This window comes from Chiroxiphia lanceolata, chromosome 1 (assembly GCF_009829145.1).
Source record: "Chiroxiphia lanceolata isolate bChiLan1 chromosome 1, bChiLan1.pri, whole genome shotgun sequence".
Taxonomy (NCBI): Eukaryota; Metazoa; Chordata; class Aves; order Passeriformes; family Pipridae; genus Chiroxiphia; species Chiroxiphia lanceolata.
Genome location: NC_045637.1, coordinates 85295472 through 85320758, shown reverse-complemented (window position 1 = coordinate 85320758; position 25287 = coordinate 85295472). Strand labels below are relative to the sequence as shown.

The 25287-nt window shown below is 43.7% G+C and overlaps 2 protein-coding genes and 1 pseudogene across 4 annotated transcripts; all 3 read right to left on the bottom strand.

Annotated features, from left to right (window-relative positions):
- Positions 1 to 715: 715 nt before the first annotated feature.
- On the bottom strand, positions 716 to 6668 carry LOC116780193 (annotated as a pseudogene).
- A 1552-nt stretch (positions 6669 to 8220) lies between these two features.
- Positions 8221 to 16334, bottom strand: LOC116780198 (serpin B6-like). Its single transcript, XM_032674801.1, has 8 exons — positions 16174 to 16334; positions 14937 to 15047; positions 14368 to 14543; positions 13197 to 13334; positions 12001 to 12118; positions 11629 to 11771; positions 10435 to 10602; positions 8221 to 9510 (listed from the first exon to the last, which is right to left on the bottom strand). The coding sequence occupies exons 3-8, from the start codon at positions 14533 to 14535 to the stop codon at positions 9103 to 9105; spliced, it is 1143 nt and encodes a 380-aa protein (XP_032530692.1). The 5' UTR covers positions 14536 to 14543; positions 14937 to 15047; positions 16174 to 16334; the 3' UTR covers positions 8221 to 9102.
- A 238-nt stretch (positions 16335 to 16572) lies between these two features.
- On the bottom strand, positions 16573 to 24952 carry LOC116780206 (serpin B6-like). Of its 3 annotated transcripts, none has more exons than XM_032674811.1 (8): positions 24826 to 24952; positions 22544 to 22649; positions 21974 to 22149; positions 21197 to 21334; positions 20466 to 20583; positions 20094 to 20236; positions 18770 to 18937; positions 16573 to 17840 (listed from the first exon to the last, which is right to left on the bottom strand). In XM_032674811.1, exons 3-8 carry the CDS (start codon positions 22139 to 22141, stop codon positions 17436 to 17438), a joined length of 1140 nt encoding a protein of 379 aa, XP_032530702.1. In that variant the 5' UTR covers positions 22142 to 22149; positions 22544 to 22649; positions 24826 to 24952; the 3' UTR covers positions 16573 to 17435. The 3 variants fall into 3 exon arrangements, with proteins under 3 accessions (XP_032530702.1, XP_032530707.1, XP_032530715.1); XM_032674816.1 differs by having other exon boundaries at positions 22575 to 22649; XM_032674824.1 differs by lacking the exons at positions 21974 to 22149; positions 22544 to 22649; positions 24826 to 24952 and having other exon boundaries at positions 17417 to 17840; positions 20466 to 20573; positions 21197 to 21305.
- Positions 24953 to 25287: the final 335 nt, after the last annotated feature.

Sequence of the window (25287 nt, the reverse complement as noted above, 5' to 3'; positions counted from 1 at the left end):
TTTGGCATTATACAGTTCAGCTATGATGTTTAAGAAACTATGAATAGGATAAATATATAACCATAGCAAAAACGTTAAAGCTTTGTCATGCAAATATTGCATAGGCACCATATGCTCTTTTGTTACATTCTTTGTTAAAGGACTAGAACCAGGAGAAAGGTAAACCCAGGAGTCCTGTGGTGATGAAACAAAGGTTCTCACCCCACAAACACCCCATAAGGACATCTGGGACAAAAACATACTTTCAATCCCATTCCTACCTAAGTCCTTGTCCAGTTAGTAGACAAAAAAAAACCCATCTTGGCAGGGTGCTCAGCAACACCTGGAACAGGCTGCCAAAGACTCCCTTCAGCTCTAGGGAATGGATCAAGGCACTAAAGGGATGAGACTGGAAGAAGAAAGGGGAGTGCAGCTAAAAAGGTGCTCCAGCCTTGTCAGAAGCAAAAGTAACTTCTGCTCTCTCACGGGCTGTCAGTGCCCGACTCGGCCTCATGGACACTAAAAGTCAAGTCAAGGACAGGAGAAGCCTTTGCTGAGCAAGTGGGATGTTACTTCTGCCAGCAAGAACCTCCACACAGGTGCATAGGGAGAGAGGTGTTTTACACAGCGCTTGCTGTGGAGCTCTAAGCAGCTCTGTTATTCTTGCCAAGCCCCAGATCAAGACCACAGAAGAGGGTTCTGGCACAGCTCAAAAAAACAATTAGTGCAAAAGGAGTCACCCTATTCTAGAGAAATCTTTATTGTGTAATGGCCCCTATCCTGCCAAGACAACTCCTCTTCAGGGAGAGCAAAACCTGCCACAGAACAAAATGCTGGAAGATTTGTTGTGCCGGATGAAGAAGAGGAAGGGATGATCAGCAGTGAAATCTGGAACGATCCTTACACTGGTCGCGAACATCATTATTGCCGCTGTGGCAGCAGCTGCTTCAGTGCCTTCTTCGTTGACTTCCACAAAGGACTTGTGAACCACTTCAGAGAGCACCAGCTCATTGCCAGATGACATTCCTGAGAAGTCTGCCTTCCCCGAGTCAAATGCATCAGGCATTCCCATGCAGCTCAGAATGGGTTTCAGATCATAATCTTCTTCCAGTTTAAATCTGGGTAAAGACACCCTCACCTCTGTAGACCTCATCATTTCAGGACTGATCCAAGCTATCAGCTTCTCATACGTAAGTTCTCTTTCCAGCTGAAGAAAAACCCCAAATTTATTTAGTTACAGTCAGAAGCAAATCAGTGTTACACAAGCAAAACAAGTGATTACTGGGTTTGTTTACATAGCACAGAACATGCATCTTTTTTACAGTGGTTTAGAGTGTCTCAAGCCAAAAGTGCAAGTTATACTTCTTACTACAGACTACGGCCCCAGCCAAGATCATTCCCATATGCTTTTCTGGTAGGAACAATAGGGATTAATCCCTTCCCTGTAATGTTTACTTTTACAGAACATGTTAGGATTGTTGGGGTTTTTTTACATTTTTACATATGGGAAGCAATGGCACAGGAGCTGCTGGCCAAGTCCCAAAGAAACTGAACTCAGTTCTTCTGTCTCTTAACCAATGGTTCCTCCTTCAGGTCGACAGGGAAGGAAAAAGTCTGCTCATAAGGCCCTTCACCATCAGGGACAGAAAACCCTATTAATAAACTTGTCCAGATCACAAAATACTCCAAACTTGTATCCCATCTCCAACAGAAGACATCCTACCCTCTCCTGTGAGCCTATTTCCAGGTGCTGTGCCATAGACCATCTGCCAGCTGCTCAGAACAGAAGATCTACAGCAGAAGCCACAGGACTTCCTAAGAGGCCACCCAAATTCCCCCTCTCCACTTAGGATGCTCACCATACCACGCCTTCACCATAACCACAGCTGACCTCTGCTCCTGAGGAGGGTCAGATCTTCTTCCAGAGCCTCTGGCTAAGGAGGCAGCACCCACCTTGAGCAGCAGTGACACCACGTGGCCTAGTCACTTTGGGGGCAGGGAACTGTTGGACATTTCAGCTGGCATTGAGCATCAGCTCTGGAACCAAATTGAGGTCTATGTGCTAGACCAGACTTTCTTCCCTGGAAGGATACAGGCTGTCCTTGCATTCAGCTCAACAACTTACTCTTTCCAAGCCCGTGGATCCATCCTGGATTGCATCAGGGAGCAGGATGATCATGCTCAGTTCATTACCGACATAGGGCAGCTCAAGGATTTTGGTCTGGAAGTCTCCAATATAGGTCATGTTAAATCCATCTGTCTTGAACATCATCTGCACAGGCTTGGTCTCATTCTAAAAATTTAGAGATGTCAACAGTTAGTGCTGAGCTACTGTGCTGCTCTCAAAATACAGAGCAGGCAGCCAGTTATTCAGGGTTTTCGAGAATTTGACCAAAGAGAACTAACCGCACACACCGGAGTACAGCCCCACCACGGCCTTTTCTAAAGCAAGAGGTAAAACCCATCAATACGCAGTAGCACTGCACAATATTCCATCACAAATCAAAAGGCAGATTATTCACCAGCACTACATCCTGTTGCTATTGCATCTTGAAACCTGGCCCTAGCTTTGCACTGGTCCAAAGACAAGAAAACAGAACTTTGTCTCTGGATACTCTGCCAGCTTTTTCAACACATTTCAACAGTGAGAGGGCAAGGTCCCCAAAACCAAGTCAGTCCAGCACTCTCTGAAGGGCTGCAGTAGGTAGTATAGGGTGAGCAGTAACATTCCCTGTTGAAAAAGTGGTATTAACCATTTCAAACATTCTTGGATATATTTCACCACTGGGGGAGGGACACTTCCAAGTCAGCCAGGAGGGCTTCTGTTCTACATCATGCTTCTTTGAAGCAGGTGAGTTAAGGAAGGCATGTTAGCAGTTCTTGTTCCTGACACCGGAGGCCAACCCAGAGGTGCAGGGGATCCTGAGGGGCAGCCATGGCCTGTTCATGACAGTAGCCAAGCCTTCCTCACTAGCCCTGATCTGCTTCTAGAAGCAAGACAGTAAAACACGAAGGTCTTCACAGGAGATTTTTCTCCCATTTCTTTTGGATCACTTCACTGGTAGAAATGCAGCAAAAAAGCATTGACTGAAGAAGACTTACATCCACAAGTTTTTGCACCTGTCTTTGTGTTCAACTTGCTAGTAATTATGGGAAACTTTACAGAAACTCAACAAAGATAGCATCCATAGGAAAGGGAGGGGGCATAAGGAATTTCATAAAGCCTAACCAAGGTCACCCTGCTTGAATGTTTTTTCTTCAGAATGCTATGTGTTCATTTCAGATTAACAGCATATTCTCATCATTTCAGCACATCATACCTTGTTAATGTGAAATGGCCTTTCTGCAGTTCCCTCTTTGTTGAACGGCTTTTCCCACTTGCCTTTGAAATAGATGGCATTCACCAACACAAGTCTGGTCAGGGAATTAAGAAGCCCCTCCGCCAACAGGTTCTGAATTTTACCTTTATGATACAGACAAACAACAGTTAAGAGTTGGACACATATCTAATTATTATCCAGTAGACTATCGACTCTGCAATTAAGACACAAGAGAGAAGAGAATTATGTACCACACAGAGCAGGAGCTCAACAGTTGGGTTGTTTTAATTCACAACCTTATATCCTGAAATAGCTCTTTACCCAAGCCATGGCCACCAGGAAATACAACAGGGCCCTTTGCAAAGCACTCACCTTCAGTCCTTTCCTCTACCCAGCCATTGATTTGTTTTCTGGAATCCTCCCAAGCGTTCATGAAGTCAGTCGCTTCCAGTCCAGCGTGGTAGGATTTCTGACTCGACTCTAGAAAGGACTAACAGGGACATGCTCAACAGATTTGCAGCAAGACATCTGACTCTCATTCGGACACGGATGATTCTTAAACACACCAAGAAAATCTGCCTACTTTCCTCCCCCAGCTTCACATAGAACAGTTAAAGTTCTGGCTGACACTTATAAGATTTATACAAACTATTTGAACTAGGAATTGTCCCCTGTATGGTTTCAGGTCAAATGGCTTATTTACTGTGCAACAAACCTCTATGTAACTTCACTGACAAATGAAGTGGCTGCTGTTTTCGTGGGGTTTTCTTCATGGTTCAGCGAGAGAACATATGATTTTCTAAGCTACTCTCTCCATAAATTTAATTGTTACACTTCCCAGACTAATGGAAAACTTTTAGTTCAGTTGAGAAATTAATCTTTCAGAGAGAGGATAAATCATCCCTTCTGTCTGATTTAATATACTTATGGCTTCATTACACAGAGGCAATGTTTGAGACTGGAGTCTGGGTAGTTTTTATCTACTAGACAAATGAAACAATAGCACTCTTCATAAAAGAAACACTGGAAATGACACCCAGAGGAAAAAAAAGAGAGCCTTACATGTTCTTGCACCTAGGGAAGCATTGAAAGAAACATGTAGAACACAGTATCGATTATCCTTATTCAGATCTTCTGATAAGGAAAATCTTAAAAGTCCTCTATTGTTCTCACACTGCTATCTGGATCACTTACCTAGGAGACAAAAACTACAAAATACTGCCCATGCTGAAGAGCAGTAACAACTCTTTTTTTTGGTCATATTTCCACACAATGAAGGAAAAAGAAATACATCAAACATGTGTCCCACAGCCAAAAGTGGTAGTGGATCACAGAACCCTAGAGATGGAGAGACTGATGGATTTTACCCGACTTTGCAACATTCAGGGTATCTGAAAGGGAATTCGCCAGCAAATTCAGATACCAGGTTCTGGCATCATCTACTGCATTGCTAGTCCTCAGCTCAGAAAATCTGGAAAGCAGAGCCCAAAGCCTGCCTTTGACCTCCAAACCAAACAGATAAAAAGTACATTATACTAAGAAATGCCACACATTTAATGGTTACTTACTGAGAGAAACTCAAACGTCTTTTCCCCATAAAGCCGGTTTGCAGTTCTCAGGATGTATTTGGTGTTTGGATCGTTAATTTCAGAGAGAAGGGATTGATACCCATTGTGAGCATCCTCAGCTTTGTTCAGAGAAAGCACCTGCACAAAGACAAACATCCTCAACATGCCTTCTCGAAACACACCTGCTTCAGCACAATGACTTTCAGTTTTAAATGACTTTTAGGTTAAACACTGTGACTTGAAGCCAAAAGATTTTTCATCCCACCTCCCATCTGGAGCTTATCATACAAGGCACATAAGATGCACCCAGCCAGATGTTGTCTAAGTAATAAATTAGGGAGCACAAGACTCAGCAATACTGATTTTCCTTCCATCAAGCCAAGCACTGGAGGATCACAGAATGGCTGAGGTGGGAAGGGACCTTAAGAGACCGGGGTACAACAACCTGCCCAAGCAGGGACATCTACAGCCAGCAGCTCAGGACTGTGTCCAGATGGACTTTGAATAACAACAGTATGAAAAAAATTTGATTTTGGAGTAAATTTAATAGATTTAAATGGTAGCAAAACAGGATATTATATTCCTCTTCCACTTTGCAAAAAGGGCAAACATCATAACACAAATGATTGACTGCTCATTTCATGCTGTCATTTGCATATGTTAAACATATGCCAAGGGGTATTTGCAAACTGAGCAAGATTTAAAAAAAACCTAAAAACTAAACCAAGGTGCAGTTACCACTTTGACATGCAGACAGCATGGATTTCTTTTTTTTATGTGCCTGGATTCATTTTGAAAACATGTGTCATCTGATCTTAAGTGCAAACAAGAAAACAGAAGAAACTATTACACATAGCTAGAGATTTATCCAACCAACAAATAAAACCCCAAAGACCTCTGAATTAAATTTGGAAAGCAGATCTGTCTGCGTGAAAAAAATAAAAAAAACCCACCCACAACAAAACCTTGAAACCTTGAAATTTCTACTTAACAAAGCTGCCCCTATAAAAGCAATGAAAACAGGTTGTCCTCACACACACACACACCCCTCCCAAAGGAAGATCTCTGCTCTCTCAGACCAGGATGACAACCCTAGTTTAGCAGAAGTGCACGTCACAAACTATAAGACACATCTGTTGATCACATTCAATCCAATAAGTCTATTTTCACCTACCTTTGTTATCTGGGCTTCCGTGTTACCTTTTGAACCCAGCAAAATCATAGACAAAGCAGAAGAAATACTAAAAGGGGAAAAGAATAGATTCTGACCACTTTTCCTTCTCACACAGCTTTTCTTAAGAGGTCCAGGGCAAAAGTGGTATTTGCTGCACACAGGCTTTCCATGGTTTCAAACCTGGCAGAGAAAACACAGAACAAGAATGGATCAAATTTATCTGAACACAAAAAACCTGTTTCTCTCTTTCACATTTCCCAGCATAAACAAGCCAGCAAATGTCAGCATTAGGCTGGAAAACTATCCCCTGAAGGGAAAACTGATTTGGTGGCACAAGCACCTTAAACCCCATACAACTCTCTTGACTTATTTTAGGGATTTACTGTCTGCTTTTGTATTTCAATCCCATACCTATGTAATATTACATCTTTTGAGATGATCAGGCACAACAGGATTCTGTTCAGAACTCACTGAAAGAAAGCTCTCTTGACCTCACAAAGAAAATAATTTGCCTTTATACAAACACCAGACCAAAAAGTTAGACATCAGAACCACCGAACTACAACTCTTACCTTCTCTAAGTCTACAGATCTTGAGCTGTACCTTCAGCTTACTCCTACGTGTGCACACTGGTGTTTTAAACAGCTGGGCTGGGAGAAGTCAGCAGAATGACTTGTCCTACAAGATAAAAAGGAAAGAAAAAAAACTAATTTCATCAGCATGACAGATTTACAGCAATTTCCTACTGTAGTATAAAGAAAAATCAAGTCCATTTCAGTTCCATTTTATTGCCTACAACACGGAAACACACACAATAAAAAACTTGGTGCTTGTCATCCTCATCTCTGTTGGTAGTTAACTTGAGATTAAACCACACACCTATAAAAAGAGCAATAAAAACTAGAACACTGAGTTAACCACAGATAAGTATCATGAATCATAAGATAGCAGCTGGTAGTAAATGTCTCCGTGTTTTGTTCTTTCCTTAAGGCAGGGCCTACTGTTTATAAGTTGCCAAAAAATACAAAACCAACACCTTATTCATACTACTGATTCATTATCTCAGATAACTAAGAGAAAGTGCAAGTTTCTGCATGCATGGTTTTCCACCCAAGAAAATTTCTTGCTAGGACCTTCACTATAAGCAGTAGCAATTTTCTCCTGTTTCTCTTCTCCCATAACTGAAAAAAATGCCAACCAAACAAAAAACCCAAACAAGCTTAGATGGAAAGAATCCTCCAATTGTGTCTGAAACACGTAACTTAAGTACTTTATAGCCTAAGTAGGAGACACATAGTGTTCATGTTAGTTACAGTGAAAACCAGAACGTTCCTAATATCCCAATACCTGCAGATTGCTAGCAATAAAGTTTTTTGACCTCCAGGTCAAAGCACACAGGAATAGTGACAGCAGCAAGCAGTTATTTCCTAGAAAGTTTCTGCAGGGCTTGCATGTGTATTGGCAGGTCTGCAGGTTAAAGTTGTTCAGCTTCCCAGGCCCAGCACACCCCACACATCTCACTCCCGCACCTTTCCCCCTGCTTCTTACACCACAACTGTCCAATTTGGCTGCATCCTTTCAGACCGTTTCAAACTCCTACGTGGAGGCTTTTGCACCAGAACGTGGGGATTTCCAGGACAGCCTTCCTACAGCAATTGCAAAATATCATTGTCGGCTCCCTCCCACAGAGGGATAACCGCCCGCAGCTTTGCAATCTTCTTCGAGCAAAGAAAAACCACCGCCACCTTCCCGCCCCCAAATCCAACCCCATAGCCGAAAGCGCACTTTGATTTACTTACAGCACCGAGCAAGCCTTTCACCCAAACCATCCAGCTGACGGCCTCCACCCCACCCTGCCCGAGAACCGCCCCGATTTGCGCGGAAGACGAAAACTTTCCGCATTTCTTCCCGTTACCGCCCCGTTGCCCGAGGACGCCCCGGGGCGGGGGTAGGGGCGGAGACCTGCGGAGGCTGCGGAGCCCCGGCGCAGCCGAGCTCACTTGCCCGCATCCCTGCCCGGCCGGCGGGAGCGGCCACAACCGCGGCCACACCGCCCGGGTGGGGCGGGGACCCAGGGGCGGGGCAGGGCAGCCACACAGAATCCAGGGCTGCTCTGTCCACAATCGTTCTCTTCCTATGACAGAGTTAAAAATGGATGTATAAGTTAGGGTAGAAAAAAAGGAACAGAGTCCCACAGCGCTCGTGGCTTTTTTTATTATTTCAGGAACAGGAACTCCAAAACACAAACACAGCCCTGTGTTAAGAAAGGTCTTTCAGCTGTGTCTTTGGCATTATACAGTTCAGCTATGATGTTTAAGAAACTATGAATAGGATAAATATATAACCATAGCAAAAACGTTAAAGCTTTGTCATGCAAATATTGCATAGGCACCATATGCTCTTTTGTTACATTCTTTGTTAAAGGACTAGAACCAGGAAAAAGGTAAACCCAGGAGTCCTGTGGTGATGAAACAAAGGTTCTCACCCCACAAACACCCCCTAAGGACATCTGGGACAAAAACATACTTTCAATCCCATTCCTGCCTAAGTCCTTGTCCAGTTAGTAGACAAAAAAAACCCCATCTTGGCAGGGTTCTCAGCAACACCTGGAACAGGCTGCCAAAGACTCCCTTCAGCTCTAGGGAATGGATCAAGGCACTAAAGGGATGAGACTGGAAGAAGAAAGGGGAGTGCAGCTAAAAAGGTGCTCCACCTTGTCAGAAGCAAAAGTAACTTCTGCTCTCTCACGGGCTGTCAGTGCCCGACTCGGCCTCATGGACACTAAAAGTCAAGTCAAGGACAGGAGAAGCCTTTGCTGAGCAAGTGGGATGTTACTTCTGCCAGCAAGAACCTCCACACAGGTGCATAGGGAGAGAGGTGTTTTACACAGGGCTTGCTGTGGAGCTCTAAGCAGCTCTGTTATTCTTGCCAAGCCCCAGATCAAGACCACAGAAGAGGGTTCTGGCACAGCTCAAAAAAACAATTAGTGCAAAAGGAGTCACCCTATTCTAGAGAATTCTTTATTCTGTAATGGCCCCTATCCTGCCAAGACAACTCCTCTTCAGGGAGAGCAAAACCTGCCACAGAACAAAATGCTGGAAGATTTGTTGTGCCGGATGAAGAAGAGGAAGGGATGATCAGCAGTGAAATCCGGAACGATCCTTACACTGGTCGTGAACATCATTATTGCCGCTGTGGCAGCAGCTGCTTCAGTGCCTTCTTCGTTGACTTCCACAAAGGACTTGTGAACCACTTCAGAGAGCACCAGCTCATTGCCAGATGACATTCCTGAGAAGTCTGCCTTCCCCGAGTCAAATGCATCAGGCATTCCCATGCAGCTCAGAATGGGTTTCAGATCATAATCTTCTTCCAGTTTAAATCTGGGTAAAGACACCCTCACCTCTGTAGACCTCATCATTTCAGGACTGATCCAAGCTATCAGCTTCTCATACGTAAGTTCTCTTTCCAGCTAAAGAAAAACCCCAAATTTATTTAGTTACAGTCAGAAGCAAATCAGTGTTACACAAGCAAAACAAGTGATTACTGGGTTTGTTTACATAGCACAGAACATGCATCTTTTTTACAGTGGTTTAGAGTGTCTCAAGCCAAAAGTGCAAGTTATACTTCTTACTACAGACTACGGCCCCAGCCAAGATCATTCCCATATGCTTTTCTGGTAGGAACAATAGGGATTAATCCCTGTAATGTTTACTTTTACAGAACATGTTAGGATTGTTGGGGTTTTTTTACATTTTTACATATGGGAAGCAATGGCACAGGAGCTGCTGGCCAAGTCCCAAAGAAACTGAACTCAGTTCTTCTGTCTCTTAACCAATGGTTCCTCCTTCAGGTCGACAGGGAAGGAAAAAGTCTGCTCATAAGGCCCTTCACCATCAGGGACAGAAAACCCTATTAATAAACTTGTCCAGATCACAAAATACTCCAAACTTGTATCCCATCTCCAACAGAAGACATCCTACCCTCTCCTGTGAGCCTATTTCCAGGTGCTGTGCCATAGACCATCTGCCAGCTGCTCAGAACAGAAGATCTACAGCAGAAGCCACAGGACTTCCTAAGAGGCCACCCAAATTCCCCCTCTCCACTTAGGATGCTCACCATACCACGCCTTCACCATAACCACAGCTGACCTCTGCTCCTGAGGAGGGTCAGATCTTCTTCCAGAGCCTCTGGCTAAGGAGGCAGCACCCAGCTTGAGCAGCAGTGACACCACGTGGCCTAGTCACTTTGGGGGCAGGGAACTGTTGAACATTTCAGCTGGCATTGAGCAATGGCGACAGAATAGCTCTGGAACCAAATTGAGGTCTGTGTGCTAGACCAGACTTTCTTTCCTGGAAGGATACAGGCTGTCCTTGCATTCAGCTCAACAACTTACTCTTTCCAAGCCCGTTGATCCATCCTGGATTGCATCAGGGAGCAGGATGATCATGCTCAGTTCATTACCAACATAGGGCAGCTCAAGGATTCTGGTCTGGAAGTCTCCAATATAGGTCATGTTAAATCCATCTGTCTTGAACATCATCTGCACAGGCTTGGTCTCATTCTAAAAATTTAGAGATGTCAACAGTTAGTGCTGAGCTACTGTGCTGCTCTCTAAATACAGAGCAGGCAGCCAGTTATTCAGGGTTTTCGAGAATTTGACCAAAGAGAACTAACCACACACCGGAGTACAGCCCCACCACGGCCTTTTCTAAAGCAAGAGGTAAAACCCATCGATTGTGCAGTAGCACTGCACAATATTCCATCACAAATCAAAAGGCAGATTATTCACCAGCACTACATCCTGTTGCTGTTGCATCTTGAAACCTGGCCCTAGCTTTGCATTGGTCCAAAGACAAGAAAACAGAACTGTGTCTCTGGATACTCTGCCAGCTTTTTCAACACATTTCAACAGTGAGAGGGCAAGGTCCCCAAAACCAAGTCAGTCCAGCACTCTCTGAAGGGCTGCAGTAGGTAGTATAGGGTGAGCAGTAACATTCCCTGCTGAAAAAGTGGTATTAACCATTTCAAACATTCTTGGATATTTTTCACCACTGGGGGAGGGACACTTCCAAGTCAGCCAGGAGGGCTTCTGTTCTACATCATGCTTCTTTGAAGCAGGTGAGTTAAGGAAGGCATGTTAGCAGTTCTTGTTCCTGACACCGGAGGCCAACCCAGAGGTGCAGGGGATCCTGAGGGGCAGCCATGGCCTGTTCATGACAGTAGCCAAGCCTTCCTCACTAGCCCTGATCTGCTTCTAAAAGCAAGACAGTAAAACACGAAGGTCTTCACAGGAGATTTTTCTCCCATTTCTTTTGGATCACTTCACTGGTAGAAATGCAGCAAAAAAGCATTGACTGAAGAAGACTTACATCCACAAGTTTTTGCACCTGTCTTTGTGTTCAACTTGCTAGTAATTACGTGAAACTTTACAGAAACTCAACAAAGATAGCATCCATAGGAAAGGGAGGGGGCATAAGGAATTTCATAAAGCCTAACCAAGGTCACCCTGCTTGAATGTTTTTTCTTCAGAATGCTATGTGTTCATTTCAGATTAACAGCATATTCCCATCATTTCAGCACATCATACCTTGTTAATGTGAAATGGCCTTTCTGCGGTTCCCTCTTTGTTGAACTGCTTTTCCCAGTTGCCTTTGAAATAGATGGCATTCACCAACACAAGTCTGGTCAGGGAATTAAGAACCCCCTCCGCCAACAGGTTCTGAATTTTACCTTTACGATACAGACAAACAACAGTTAAGAGTTGGACACATATCTAATTATTATCCAGTAGACTATCGACTCTGCAATTAAGACACAAGAGAGAAGAGAATTATGTACCACACAGAGCAGGAGCTCAACAGTTGGGTTGTTTTAATTCACAACCTTATATCCTGAAATAGCTTTTTACCCAAGCCATGGCCACCAGGAAATACAACAGGGTCCTTTGCAAAGCACTCACCTTCAGTCCTTTCCTCTACCCAGCCATTGATTTGTTTTCTGGAATCCTCCCAAGCGTTCATGAAGTCAGTGGCTTCCAGTCCAGCGTGGTAGGATTTCTGACTCGACTCTAGAAAGGACTAACAGGGACATGCTCAACAGATTTGCAGCAAGACATCTGACTCTCATTCGGACACGGATGATTCTTAAACACACCAAGAAAATCTGCCTACTTTCCTCCCCCAGCTTCACATAGAACAGTTAAAGTTCTGGCTGACACTTATAAGATTTATACAAACTATTTGAACTAGGAATTGTCCCCTGTATGGTTTCAGGTCAAATGGCTTATTTACTGTGCAACAAACCTCTATGTAACTTCACTGACAAATGAAGTGGCTGCTGTTTTCGTGGGGTTTTCTTCATGGTTCAGCGAGAGAACATATGATTTTCTAAGCTACTCTCTCCATAAATTTAATTGTTACACTTCCCAGACTAATGGAAAACTTTTAGTTCAGTTGAGAAATTAATCTTTCAGAGAGAGGATAAATCATCCCTTCTGTCTGATTTAATATACTTATGGCTTTATTACACAGAGGCAATGTTTGAGACTACAGTCTGGGTAGTTTTTATCTACTAGACAAATGAAACAATAGCACTCTTCATAAAAGAAACACTGGAAATGACACCCAGAGGAAAAAAAAGAGAGCCTTACATGTTCTTGCACCTAGGGAAGCATTGAAAGAAACATGTAGAACACAGTATCGATTATCCTTATTCAGATCTTCTGATAAGGAAAATCTTAAAAGTCCTCTATTGTTCTCACAATGCTATCTGGATCACTTACCTAGGAGACAAAAACTACAAAATACTGCCCATGCTAAAGAGCAGTAACAACTCTTTTTTTTGGTCATATTTCCACACAATGAAGGAAAAAGAAATACATCAAACATGTGTCCCACAGCCAAAAGTGGTAGTGGATCACAGAACCCTAGAGATGGAGAGACTGATGGATTTTACCCGACTTTGCAACATTCAGGGTATCTGAAAGGGAATTCGCCAGCAAATTCAGATACCAGGTTCTGGCATCATCTACTGCATTGCTAGTCCTCAGCTCAGAAAATTTGGAAAGCAGAGCCCAAAGCCTGCCTTTGACCTCCAAACCAAACAGATAAAAAGTACATTATACTAAGAAATACCACACATTTAATGGTTACTTACTGAGAGAAACTCAAACGTCTTTTCCCCATAAAGCCGGTTTGCAGTTCTCAGGATGTATTTGGTGTTTGGATCGTTAATTTCAGAGAGAAGGGATTGATACCCATTGTGAGCATCCTCAGCTTTGTTCAGAGAAAGCACCTGCACAAAGACAAACATCCTCAACATGTCTTCTCGAAACACACCTGCTTCAGCACAATGACTTTCAGTTTTAAATGACTTTTAGGTTAAACACTATGACTTGAAGCCAAAAGATTTTTCATCCCACCTCCCATCTGGAGCTTATCATACAAGGCACATAAGATGCACCCAGCCAGATGTTGTCTAAGTAATAATTAGGGAGCACAAGACTCAGCAATACTGATTTCCTTCCATCAAGCCAAGCACTGGAGGATCACAGAATGGCTGAGGTGGGAAGGGACCTTAAGAGACCGGGGTACAACAACCTGCCCAAGCAGGGACATCTACAGCCAGCAGCTCAGGACTGTGTCCAGATGGACTTTGAATAACAACAGCATGAAAAAAATTTGATTTTGGAGTAAATTTAATAGATTTAAATGGTAGCAAAACAGGATATTATATTCCTCTTCCACTTTGCAAAAAGGGCAAACATCATAACACAAATGATTGACTGTTCATTTCATGCTGTCATTTGCATATATTAAACATATGCCAAGGGGTATTTGCAAACTGAGCAAGATTTAAAAAAAACCTAAAAACTAAACCAAGGTGCAGTTACCACTTTGACATGCAGACAGCATGGATTTCTTTTTTTTATGTGCCTGGATTCATTTTGAAAACATGTGTCATCTGATCTTAAGTGCAAACAAGAAAACAGAAGAAACTATTACACATAGCTAGAGATTTATCCAACCAACAAATAAACCCCAAAGACCTCTGAATTAAATTTGGAAAGCAGATCGTCTGTGTGAAAAAAAATCAAAAAGCCTCACCCACAACAAAACCTTGATACCTTTCAATTTCTACTTAACAAAGCTGCCCCTATAAAAGCAATGAAAACAGGTTGTCCTCACACACACACACACCCCTCCCAAAGGAAGATCTCTGCTCTCTCAGACCAGGATGACAACCCTAGTTTAGCAGAAGTGCACGTCACAAACTATAAGACACATCTGTTGATCACATTCAATCCAATAAGTCTGTTTTCACCTACCTTTGTTATCTGGGCTTCCGTGTTACCTTTTGAACCCAGCAAAATCATAGACAAAGCAGAAGAAATACTAAAAGGGGAAAAGAATAGATTCTGACCACTTTTCTTCTCACACAGCTTTCTTAAGAGGTCCAGGGCAAAAGTGGTATTTGCTGCACACAGGCTTTCCATGGTTTCAAACCTGGCAGAGAAAACACAGAACAAGAATGGATCAAATTTATCTGAACACAAAAAACCTGTTCTCTCTTTCACATTTCCCAGCATAAACTAGCCAGCAAATGTCAGCATTAGGCTGGAAAACTATCCCCTGAAGGGAAAACTGATTTGGTGGCACAAGCACCTTAAACCCCATACAACTCTCTTGACTTATTTTAGGGATTTACTGTCTGCTTTTGTATTTCAATCCCATTCCTATGTAATATTACATCTTTTGAGATGATCAGGCACAACAGGATTCTGTTCAGAACTCACTGAAAGAAAGCTCTCTTGACCTCACAAAGAAAATAATTTGCCTTTATACAAACACCAGACCAAAAAGTTAGACATCAGAACCACCGAACTACAAACTCTTACCTTCTCTAAGTCTACAGATCTTGAGCTGTACCTTCAGCTTACTCCTACGTGTGCACTCCTACGTGTGTTTTAAACAGCTGGGCTGGGAGAAGTCAGCAGAATGACTTGTCCTACAAGATAAAAAAGGAAAGAAAAAAAAACTAATTTCATCAGCATGACAGATTACAGCAATTTCCTACTGTAGTATAAAGAAAAAATCAAAGTCCATTTCAGTTTCATTTTATTGCCTACAACACGGAAACACACACAATAAAAAACTTGGTGCTTGTCATCCTCATCTCTGTAGGTAGTTAACTTAAGATTAAACCACACACCTATAAAAAGAGCAATAAAAACTAGAACACTGAGTTAACCACAGATAAGTATCATGAATCATAAGATAGCAGCTGGTAGTAAATGTCTCCGTGTTTTGTTCTTTCCTTAAGGCAGGGCCTACTGTTTATAAGTTGCCAAAAAATACAAAACCAACACCTTATTCATACTACTGATTCATTATCTCAGATAACTAAGAGAAAAGTGCAAGTTTCTGCATGCATGGTTTTCCACCCAAGAAAATTTCTTGCTAGGACCTTCACTATAAGCAGTAGCAATTTTCTCCTGTTTCTCTTCTCCCATAACTGAAAAAAATGCCAACCAAACAAAAAACCCAAACAAGCTTAGATGGAAAGAATCCTCCAATTGTGTCTGAAACACGTAACTTAAGTACTTTATAGCCTAAGTAGGAGACACATAGTGTTCATGTTAGTTACAGTGAAAACCAGAACGTTCCTAATATCCCAATACCTGCAGATTGCTAGCAATAAAGTTTTTTGACCTCCAGGTCAAAGCACACAGGAATAGTGACAGCAGCAAGCAGTTATTTCCTAGAAAGTTTCTGCAGGGCTTGCATGTGTATTGGCAGGTCTGCAGGTTAAAGTTGTTCAGCTTCCCAGGCCCAGCACACCCCACACATCTCACTCCCGCACCTTTCCCCCTGCTTCTTACACCACAACTGTCCAATTTGGCTGCATCCTTTCAGACCGTTTCAAACTCCTACGTGGAGGCTTTTGCACCAGAACGTGGGGATTTCCAGGACAGCCTTCCTACAGCAATTGCAAAATATCATTGTCGGCTCCCTCCCACAGAGGGATAACCGCCCGGCAGCTTTGCAATCTTCTTCGAGCAAAGAAAAACCACCGCCACCTTCCCGCCCCCAAATCCAACCCCATAGCCGAAAGCGCACTTTGATTTACTTACAGCACCCGAGCAAGCCTTTCACCCAAACCATCCAGCTGACGGCCTCCACCCCACCCTGCCCGAGAACCGCCCCGATTTTGCGCGAAGACGAAAACTTTCCGCATTTCTTCCCGTTACCGCCCCGTTGCCCGAGGACGCCCCGGGGCGGGGGTAGGGGCGGAGACCTGCGGAAGGCTGCGGAGCCCCGGCGCAGCCGAGCTCACTTGCCCGCATCCCTGCCCGGCCGGCGGGAGCGGCCACAACCGCGGCCACACCGCCCGGGTGGGGCGGGGACCCAGGGGCGGGGCAGGGCAGCCACACAGAACCCAGGGCTGCTCTGTCCACAATCGTTCTCTTCCTATGACAGAGTTAAAAATGGATGTATAAGTTAGGGTAGAAAAAAAGGAACAGAGTCCCACAGCGCTCGTGGCTTTTTTTATTATTTCAGGAACAGGAACTCCAAAACACAAACACAGCCCTGTGTTAAGAAAGGTCTTTCAGCTGTGTCTTTGGCATTATACAGTTCAGCTATGATGTTTAAGAAACTATGAATAGGATAAATATATAACCATAGCAAAAACGTTAAAGCTTTGTCATGCAAATATTGCATAGGCACCATATGCTCTTTTGTTACATTCTTTGTTAAAGGACTAGAACCAGGAGAAAGGTAAACCCAGGAGTCCTGTGGTGATGAAACAAAGGTTCTCACCCCACAAACACCCCCTAAGGACACCTGGGACAAAAACATACTTTCATTCCATTCCTGCCCAAGTCCTTGTCCAGTTAGTAGACAAAAAAACCCATCTAGGCAGGGTGCTCAGCAACACCTGGAACAGGCTGCCAAAGACTCCTTTCAGCTCTAGGGAATGGATCAAGGCACTAAAGGGATGAGACTGGAAGAAGAAAGGGGAGTGCAGCTAAAAAGGTGCTCCAGCCTTGTCAGAAGCAAAAGTAACTTCTGCTCTCTCACGGGCTGTCAGTGCCCGACTCGGCCTCATGGACACTAAAAGTCAAGTCAAGGACAGGAGAAGCCTTTGCTGAGCAAGTAGGATGTTACTTCTGTCAGCAAGAACCTCCACACAGGTGCATAGGGAGAGAGGTGTTTTACACAGGGCTTGCTGTGGAGCTCTAAGCAGCTCTGTTATTCTTGCCAAGCCCCAGATCAAGACCACAGAAGAGGGTTCTGGCACAGCTCAAAAAAACAATTAGTGCAAAAGGAGTCACCCTATTCTAGAGAATTCTTTATTCTGTAATGGCCCCTATCCTGCCAAGACAACTCCTCTTCAGGGAGAGCAAAACCTGCCACAGAACAAAATGCTGGAAGATTTGTTGTGCCGGATGAAGAAGAGGAAGGGATGATCAGCAGTGAAATCCGGAACGATCATTGCACAGCGCATCATCATTATTGCTGCTGTGGCAGCAGCTGCTTCAGTGCCTTCTTCGTTGACTTCCACAAAGGACTTGTGAACCACTTCAGAGAGCACCAGCTCATTGCCAGATGACATTCCTGAGAAGTCTGCCTTCCCCAAGTCAAATGCATCAGGCATTCCCATGCAGCTCAAAATGGGTTTCAGATCATAATTTTCTTCCAGCTTAAATCTGGGTAAAGACACCCTCACCTCTGTAGAGTCCATCATTTCAGGATTGATCCAATCTATCAGCTTCTCATACGTAAGTTCTCTTTCCAGCTAAAGAAAAACCCCAAATTTATTTAGTTACAGTCAGAAGCAAATCAGTGTTACACAAGCAAAAGAAGTGATTACTGGGTTTGTTTACATAGCACAGAACATGCATCTTTTTCACAGTGGTTTAGTGTGTCTCAAGCCAAAAGTGCAAGTTATACTTCTTACTACAGACTACGGCCCCAGCCAAGATCATTCCCATATGCTTTTTTGGTAGGGACAATAGGGATTAATCCCTTCCCTGTAATGTTTACTTTTACAGAACATGTTAGGATTGTTGGGGTTTTTTTACATTTTTACATATGGGAAGCAATGGCACAGGAGCTGCTGGCCAAGTCCCAAAGAAACTGAACTCAGTTCTTCTGTCTCTTAACCAATGGTTCCTCCTTCAGGACGACAGGGAAGGAAAAAGTCTGCTCATAAGGCCCTTCACCATCAGTGACAGAAAACCCTATTAATAAACTTGTCCAGATCACAAAATACTCCAAACTTGTATCCCATCTCCAACAGAAGACATCCTACCCTCTCCTGTGAGCCTATTTCCAGGTGCTGTGCCATAGACCATCTGCCAGCTGCTCAGAACAGAAGATCTACAGCAGAAGCCACAGGACTTCCTAAGAGACCCCCCAAATTCCCCCTCTCCACTTAGGATGCTCACCATACCACGCCTTCACCATAACCACAGCTGACCTCTGCTCCTGAGGAGGGTCAGATCTTCTTCCAGAGCCTCTGGCTAAGGAGGCAGCACCCAGCTTGAGCAGCAGTGACACCACGTGGCCTAGTCACTTTGGGGGCAGGGAACTGTTGGACATTTCAGCTGGCATTGAGCATCGGTGACAGAACAGCTCTGGAACCAAACTGAGGTCTATGTGCTAGACCAGACTTTCTTCCCAGGAAGGATACAGGCTGTCCTTGCATTCAGCTCAACAACTTACTCTTTCCAAGCCCGTTGATCCATCCTGGATTGCATCAGGGAGCAGGATGATCATGCTCAGTTCATTACCGACATAGGGCAGCTCAAGGATTTTGGTCTGGAAGTCTCCAATATAGGTCATGTTAAATCTATCCTTCTTGAACATCATCTGCACAGGCTTGGTCTCCTTCTAGAAGTTAAGAGATGTCATCAGTTAGTGCTGAGCTACTGTGCTGCTCTCAAAATACAGAGCAGGCAGCCAGTTATTCAGGGTTTTCGAGAATTTGACCAAAGAGAACTAATCACACACCACAGAGTACAGACACAGCACTGTCTTCTGTACATCACTAAGATTCACTGAGATTTAATTCTTAATTACAAAGTTAGAAATCTCTGTGAAGATTCCTCTAAGGAAATATGGCAAATATGTGTCCTTGCCCTTTTCCTCCCTGAAGAACTAGTGACAAGCCCTGAACAGAGCTGCTAAGAAGCAGGGGCTCTGTTCCTCGCTCTAAATGAATAAAAGTAATTTCAATATATGTCCTTTCATTTTTAGTCCATGTGGTTCCAAGTCCTACAAAAAAGAAGAATTAAAATATTTTAAAATTATACTAAAAATACCAAGGAAGTGAGAGTATTATTTTGAATTCTTACAAGTCATAAGCATAGTAAGGAGGGCAGAGATTTTCATTTTCTGCTATCTCATTCCATTTCCACATGGACCAACAGCTACTATTGTTTCAATCATTATTTTCCTCCTTTTCAGTCTCATTGTTGCAGTAGGTAGTAGAGGGTGAGCAGTAACATTCCCTGTTGAAAAAGTGGTATTAACCATTTCAAACATTCTTGGATATATTTCACCACTGGGGGAGGGACACTTCCAAGTCAGCCAGGAGGGCTTCTGTTTTGCATAATGATTCTTTGAAGCAGGTGAGTTAAGGAAGGCATGTTAGCAGTTCTTGTTCCTGACACCGGAGGCCAACTCAGAGGTGCAGGGGATCCTGAGGAACAGCCATGGCCTGTTCATGACAGTAGCCAAGCCTTCCTCACTAGCCCTGATCTGCTTCTAAAAGCACGACAGTATAACAGAGGGGTAACTTTCTCAAACAAAGAAGGGTTAAAGGAAAAAAAGGAGAATGAAAGAAATACTTGTTATACTAAACTTCCTAGTAATTACGTGAAACTTTACAGAAACTCAACAAAGATAGCATCCATAGGAAAGGGAGGGGGCATAAGGAATTTCATAAAGCCTAACCAAGGTCACCCTGCTTGAATGTTTTTTCTTCAGAATGCTATGTGTTCATTTCAGATTAACAGCATATTCCCATCATTTCAGCACATCATACCTTGTTAATGTGAAATGGCCTTTCTGCGGTTCTCTCTTTGTTGAACTGCTTTTCCCACTTGCCTTTGAAATAGATGGCATTCACCAACACAAGTCTGGTCAGGGAATCAAGAACCCCCTCTGCCAACAGGTTCTGAATTTTACCTTTATGATACAGACAAACAACAGTTAAGAGTTGGACACATATCTAATTATTATCCAGTAGACTATCGACTCTGCAATTAAGACACAAGAGAGAAAAGAATTATGTACCACACAGAGCAGGAGCTCAACAGTTGGGTTGTTTTAATTCACAACCTTATATCCTGAAATAGCTCTTTACCCAAGCCATGGCCACCAGGAAATACAACAGGGCCCTTTGCAAAGCACTCACCTTCAGTCCTTTCCTCTACCCAGCCATTGATTTGTTTTCTGGAATCCTCCCAAGCGTTCATGAAGTCAGTCGCTTCCAGTCCAGCGTGGTAGGATTTCTGACTCGACTCTAGAAAGGACTAACAGGGACATGCTCAACAGATTTGCAGCAAGAGATTTGACTCTCATTCGGACACGGATGATTCTTAAACACACCAAGAAAATCTGCCTACTTTCCTCCCCCAGCTTCACATAGAACAGTTAAAGTTCTGGCTGACACTTATAAGATTTATACAAACTATTTGAACTAGGAATTGTCCCCCTGTATGGTTTCAGGTCAAATGGCTTATTTACTGTGCAACAAACCTCTATGTAACTTCACTGACAAATGAAGTGGCTGGTGGTTTTTGTTGGTTTTGCTTTATGCTTCAGTGAGATAAAATATGATTTGTTTATAAGACTTCTGCTAAGAGATACATCATCCATTTGTCCCACAGCCAAAAATATAAATGGATCAGAAAACTCAGACAATGGAGAGACTGACAGATTTTACCCTATTTTGCAACATTCAGGGTATCTGAAAGAGGATTCTCCACCAAATTCAGATACCAGGCTCTGGCATCATCTATTGCATTGCTAGTCCTCAGCTCACAAAATTTGGAAAGCAGAGCCCAAAGCTTGCCTTGACCTCCAAATGAAACAGGTAGCAAGTACATTATACTAAGAAATGCCACACATTTAATGGTTACTTACTGAGAGAAACTCAAACGTCTTTTCCCCATAAAGCCGGTTTGCAGTTCTCAGGATGTATTTGGTGTTTGGATCGTTAATTTCAGAGAGAAGGGATTGATACCCATTGTGAGCATCCTCAGCTTTGTTCAGAGAAAGCACCTGCACAGAGACAACATCTTCAGTGGTTGCACAAGTAATTAATTAAGGAGCAGAGGAGTCAGTAGTATTGAGTTTTCCTCCCTCAGGTCAAGCACTGGAGGATCACAGAATGGCTGAGGTGGCAAGGGATCTCTGGAGATCAGAGTATGACTCCCTGCCAACCTGGAAAATCTATAGCCAGCAGCCCAGGACTCTGTCCAGATGGACTCTGAATAATTCCAATATGGCAAAAATATGATTTGAAAATATATATCATCTGACAATAAGAGCAAACAAGAAAGCAGAAGGCAATATTACACATAGCTAGAGATTCATGAAACCAACAAAAAAAATCCAAAAAAGAAACCAGGTACTTTTTAATTACATATGGAAAGATCTGTCTCAAAAAAAAAATCAAAAAACCCCCATACACAACAAAACCCCCAAACCCAATAAAACTCTCATAACTTCATACTGAAAGAAGCTCCCCCTAATGAAAACATGTTCTGCTTGCGCACACACCCCACAAGGAAGAGTTCTGTTCTCATAGAGCAGAGTGACAACCCTAGCTAGGAAGAAGTACACATCGCAGACGATAAGACATGTCTCTTGCTCATACGCTCCCATCACATTCAATCCACTAAGTTTATTTTCACCTACCTTTGTTATCTGGGCTTCCGTGTTACCTTTTGAACCCAGCAAAATCATAGACAAAGCAGAAGAAATACTAAAAGGGGAAAAGAATAGATTCTGACCACTTTTCTTCTCACACAGCTTTCTTAAGAGGTCCAGGGCAAAAGTGGTATTTGCTGCACACAGGCTTTCCATGGTTTCAAACCTGGCAGGGAAAACACAGAACAAGAATGGATCAAATTTATTTGAACACAAAAAACCTGTTTCTCTCTTTCACAATTACCAGCATAAACTAGCCAGCAAATATCAGCATTAGGCTAGAAAACTATCCCCTGAAGGGAAAACTGATTTGGTGGCACAAGCACCTTAAACCCCATACAACTCTCTTGACTTATTTTAGGGATTTACTGTCTGCTTTTCTATTTCAATCCCATACCTACGTATTATTACACCTTTTGAGATGATCAGGCACAACAGGACTCTGTTCAGAACTCACTGAAAGAAAGCTCTCTTGACCTCACAAAGAAAATAATTTGCCTTTATACAAACACCAGACCAAAAAGTTAGACATCAGAACCGCCGAACTACAAACTCTTACCTTCTCTAAGTCTACAGATCTTGAGCTGTACCTTCAGCTTACTCCTACGTGTGCACACTGTGTTTTAAACAGCTGGGCTGGGAGAAGTCAGCAGAATGACTTGTCCTACAAGATAAAAAAGGAAAGAAAAAAACCCTAATTTCATCAGCATGACAGATTACAGCAATTTCCTACTGTAGTATAAAGAAAAAATCAAAGTCCATTTCAGTTCCATTTTATTGCCTACAACACGGAAACACACACAATAAAAAACTTGGTGCTTGTCATCCTCATCTCTGTAGGTAGTTAACTTAAGATTAAACCACACACCTATAAAAAGAGCAACAAATACTAGAACACTGAGTTAACCACAGATAAGTATCATGAATCATAAGATAGCAGCTGGTAGTAAATGTCTCCGTGTTTTGTTCTTTCCTTAAGGCAGGGCCTACTGTTTATAAGTTGCCAAAAAATACAAAACCAACACCTTATTCATACTACTGATTCATTATCTCAGATAACTAAGAGAAAAGTGCAAGTTTCTGCATGCACGGTTTTCCACCCAAGAAAATTTCTTGCTAGGACCTTCACTATAAGCAGTAGCAATTTTCTCCTGTTTCTCTTCTCCCATAACTGAAAAAAATGTCAACCAAACAAAAAACCCAAGCAAGCTTAGATGGAAAGAATCCTCCAATTGTGTCTGAAACATGTAACTTAAGTACTTTATAGCCTAAGTAGGAGACACATAGTGTTCATGTTAGTTACAGTGAAAACCAGAACGTTCCTAATATCCCAATACCTGCAGATTGCTAGCAATAAATTTTTTTGACCTCCAGGTCAAAGCACACAGGAATAGCGACAGCAGCAAGCAGTTATTTCCTAGAAAGTTTCTGCAGGGCTTCCATGACAAGCAAGAATTTACAGACAAAAGGATGCAACTCACACTATTTGCCTGCTTCAAAAACAGCGCATTTAACCAAATTATAAGTAATATTGCAATAGCTGGGACACACGACTAGGAGTTATATCTGTGCAGTTAACTATGCTTTCTCTGCAGCTTAGTTATACCAACGCAACTACTGACATCCCTCCTATCAGAGCAGTTTTGGAGACAACACACAGTGACTGCACTTTAAGAAACTTATGAGATAAGTACATATTTGTCAATCAATTGTAAACTGTTTGTGGCAAAACCCTCGGTGATCAGAAGGTTTGCTGACAGCAACTCATTCCTCACTCTGGTCTCCCCATAGGCTCTGCAGGTCAGCAGTAAGGCACTCGTGCTGATGCTCGTTTCTGCATGCCTGGACCCTGTGTGTTCCTACCAGTATGAATTTGAAGCATTTGTCTCAGCAATCAACACCTATGCTTTAGAACAGTCTTTATGGACCAAAAAGCTGTATCTAGGTTAGACAGTACACGCTGCAGTGCGGGGCCATGGGGGAACCCAGTCAGAGCAGTGTGCAGCTCTTCTCCAGCCTGCAGCCCAAGAGATATTTCCCACGAAGACTGTGACGTGGATCACCGTCCAGTGTACAGGGACCTTCCCCACCTTCTGTCAGCTGCCTCAGAAGAGCCACAAGCCGACTATTTCAAACACAGAGAAAACTGCGTCTGCGGTACGGACGCCCCTTCTTCCCACCCTCTGAACCAAAGCAAGCTTCCTTGAGAAACAGGGCTTCATTTTAGGATTTGGAGAGTTGGGAGCGATGTTAAAACACCTGCAGGGTAAGACCGCTGACAGTTCCTGGTAAGGGCTCTTCCCCTGTCCAGGGGCAGGCGGGGGGATGCATGGGAGGACACAGCCCAACCCCGCCAGCTCTTGGCCCCTGTGCCTCAGCAGGAGTGGGGAGCGGCAGGGAGGAGCCTGACAGTGATCTAGCAAACTGAGGCACAAGAGGCCTAGGGTTTGGCACTCCCTAGGGCGAAGAGTCTTCCCTCCGCCCCCGCCCTGGGCTTGGCACCGCAGGGCGGATGTTTCAGCGGCATCGCCGCGGTGCCCCCGTCGCTGCCACACACAAGAAGCGCTCCCGGCGCTCCGCCGCGGCTCCAGCTGGCAAGAAGCAGCGGTGTGTAGGGAACGTCCCGAAAAAGAAAAAAGAAAACCACAAGGAAAGCAATACCATACAGCGCTACTTGTTTGTATTTTTGTTGTTTTTTGGGGGGTTTTTTAAGGAAAAAAAGGGGGAGGGGGAAGGGGAAAGGGGAAAAAAAAATAGGAAAACAAAAAACCTAAAACCAACAAACACAAGCGCAAGCTTCCCGCAGAAAACCTTCAGGACAACGGAGCCGCCGCACTCACCCCGTCCGGCCTCCGCGCTCCCTTTTCCCGGAGGCAGAGCCGAGCAGAGGGAGCGGAGCGCGGCCCCTCCTCGGCTACAGCCGGCGGCAGCGACACTCCGCCCTTGGCCGCGCGAACAGCGAGGTGCCGTAGCCCCTCCCGACAAGATGGCGGCCGTAGCGCGCGGCCGTAGCGCGCGGCCGCCTACCCTGAGAGCCGCCCCGCTCCGAGCCTTTGCAGCCAGTGATTTTCCATCTCTGCCTCCCTCTCGTGGCAGAGCGTACAGAAAACACCCCCAGTCCGTGAATGGTTAATTATTATTATTGTTATTTATTTGTGAAGCAGGGGTGGTTCTGAGCAAAAGTCAGCTATTGCTGTAGCCAGAGACCGTACAGGCTTAACCCTTCCTCGCATTTCTGAGGTCTGAGTGGGGCAAATAGCCCTTATAGAGGTGTGGGGTTTTTTATTTTATTTTATTTATTT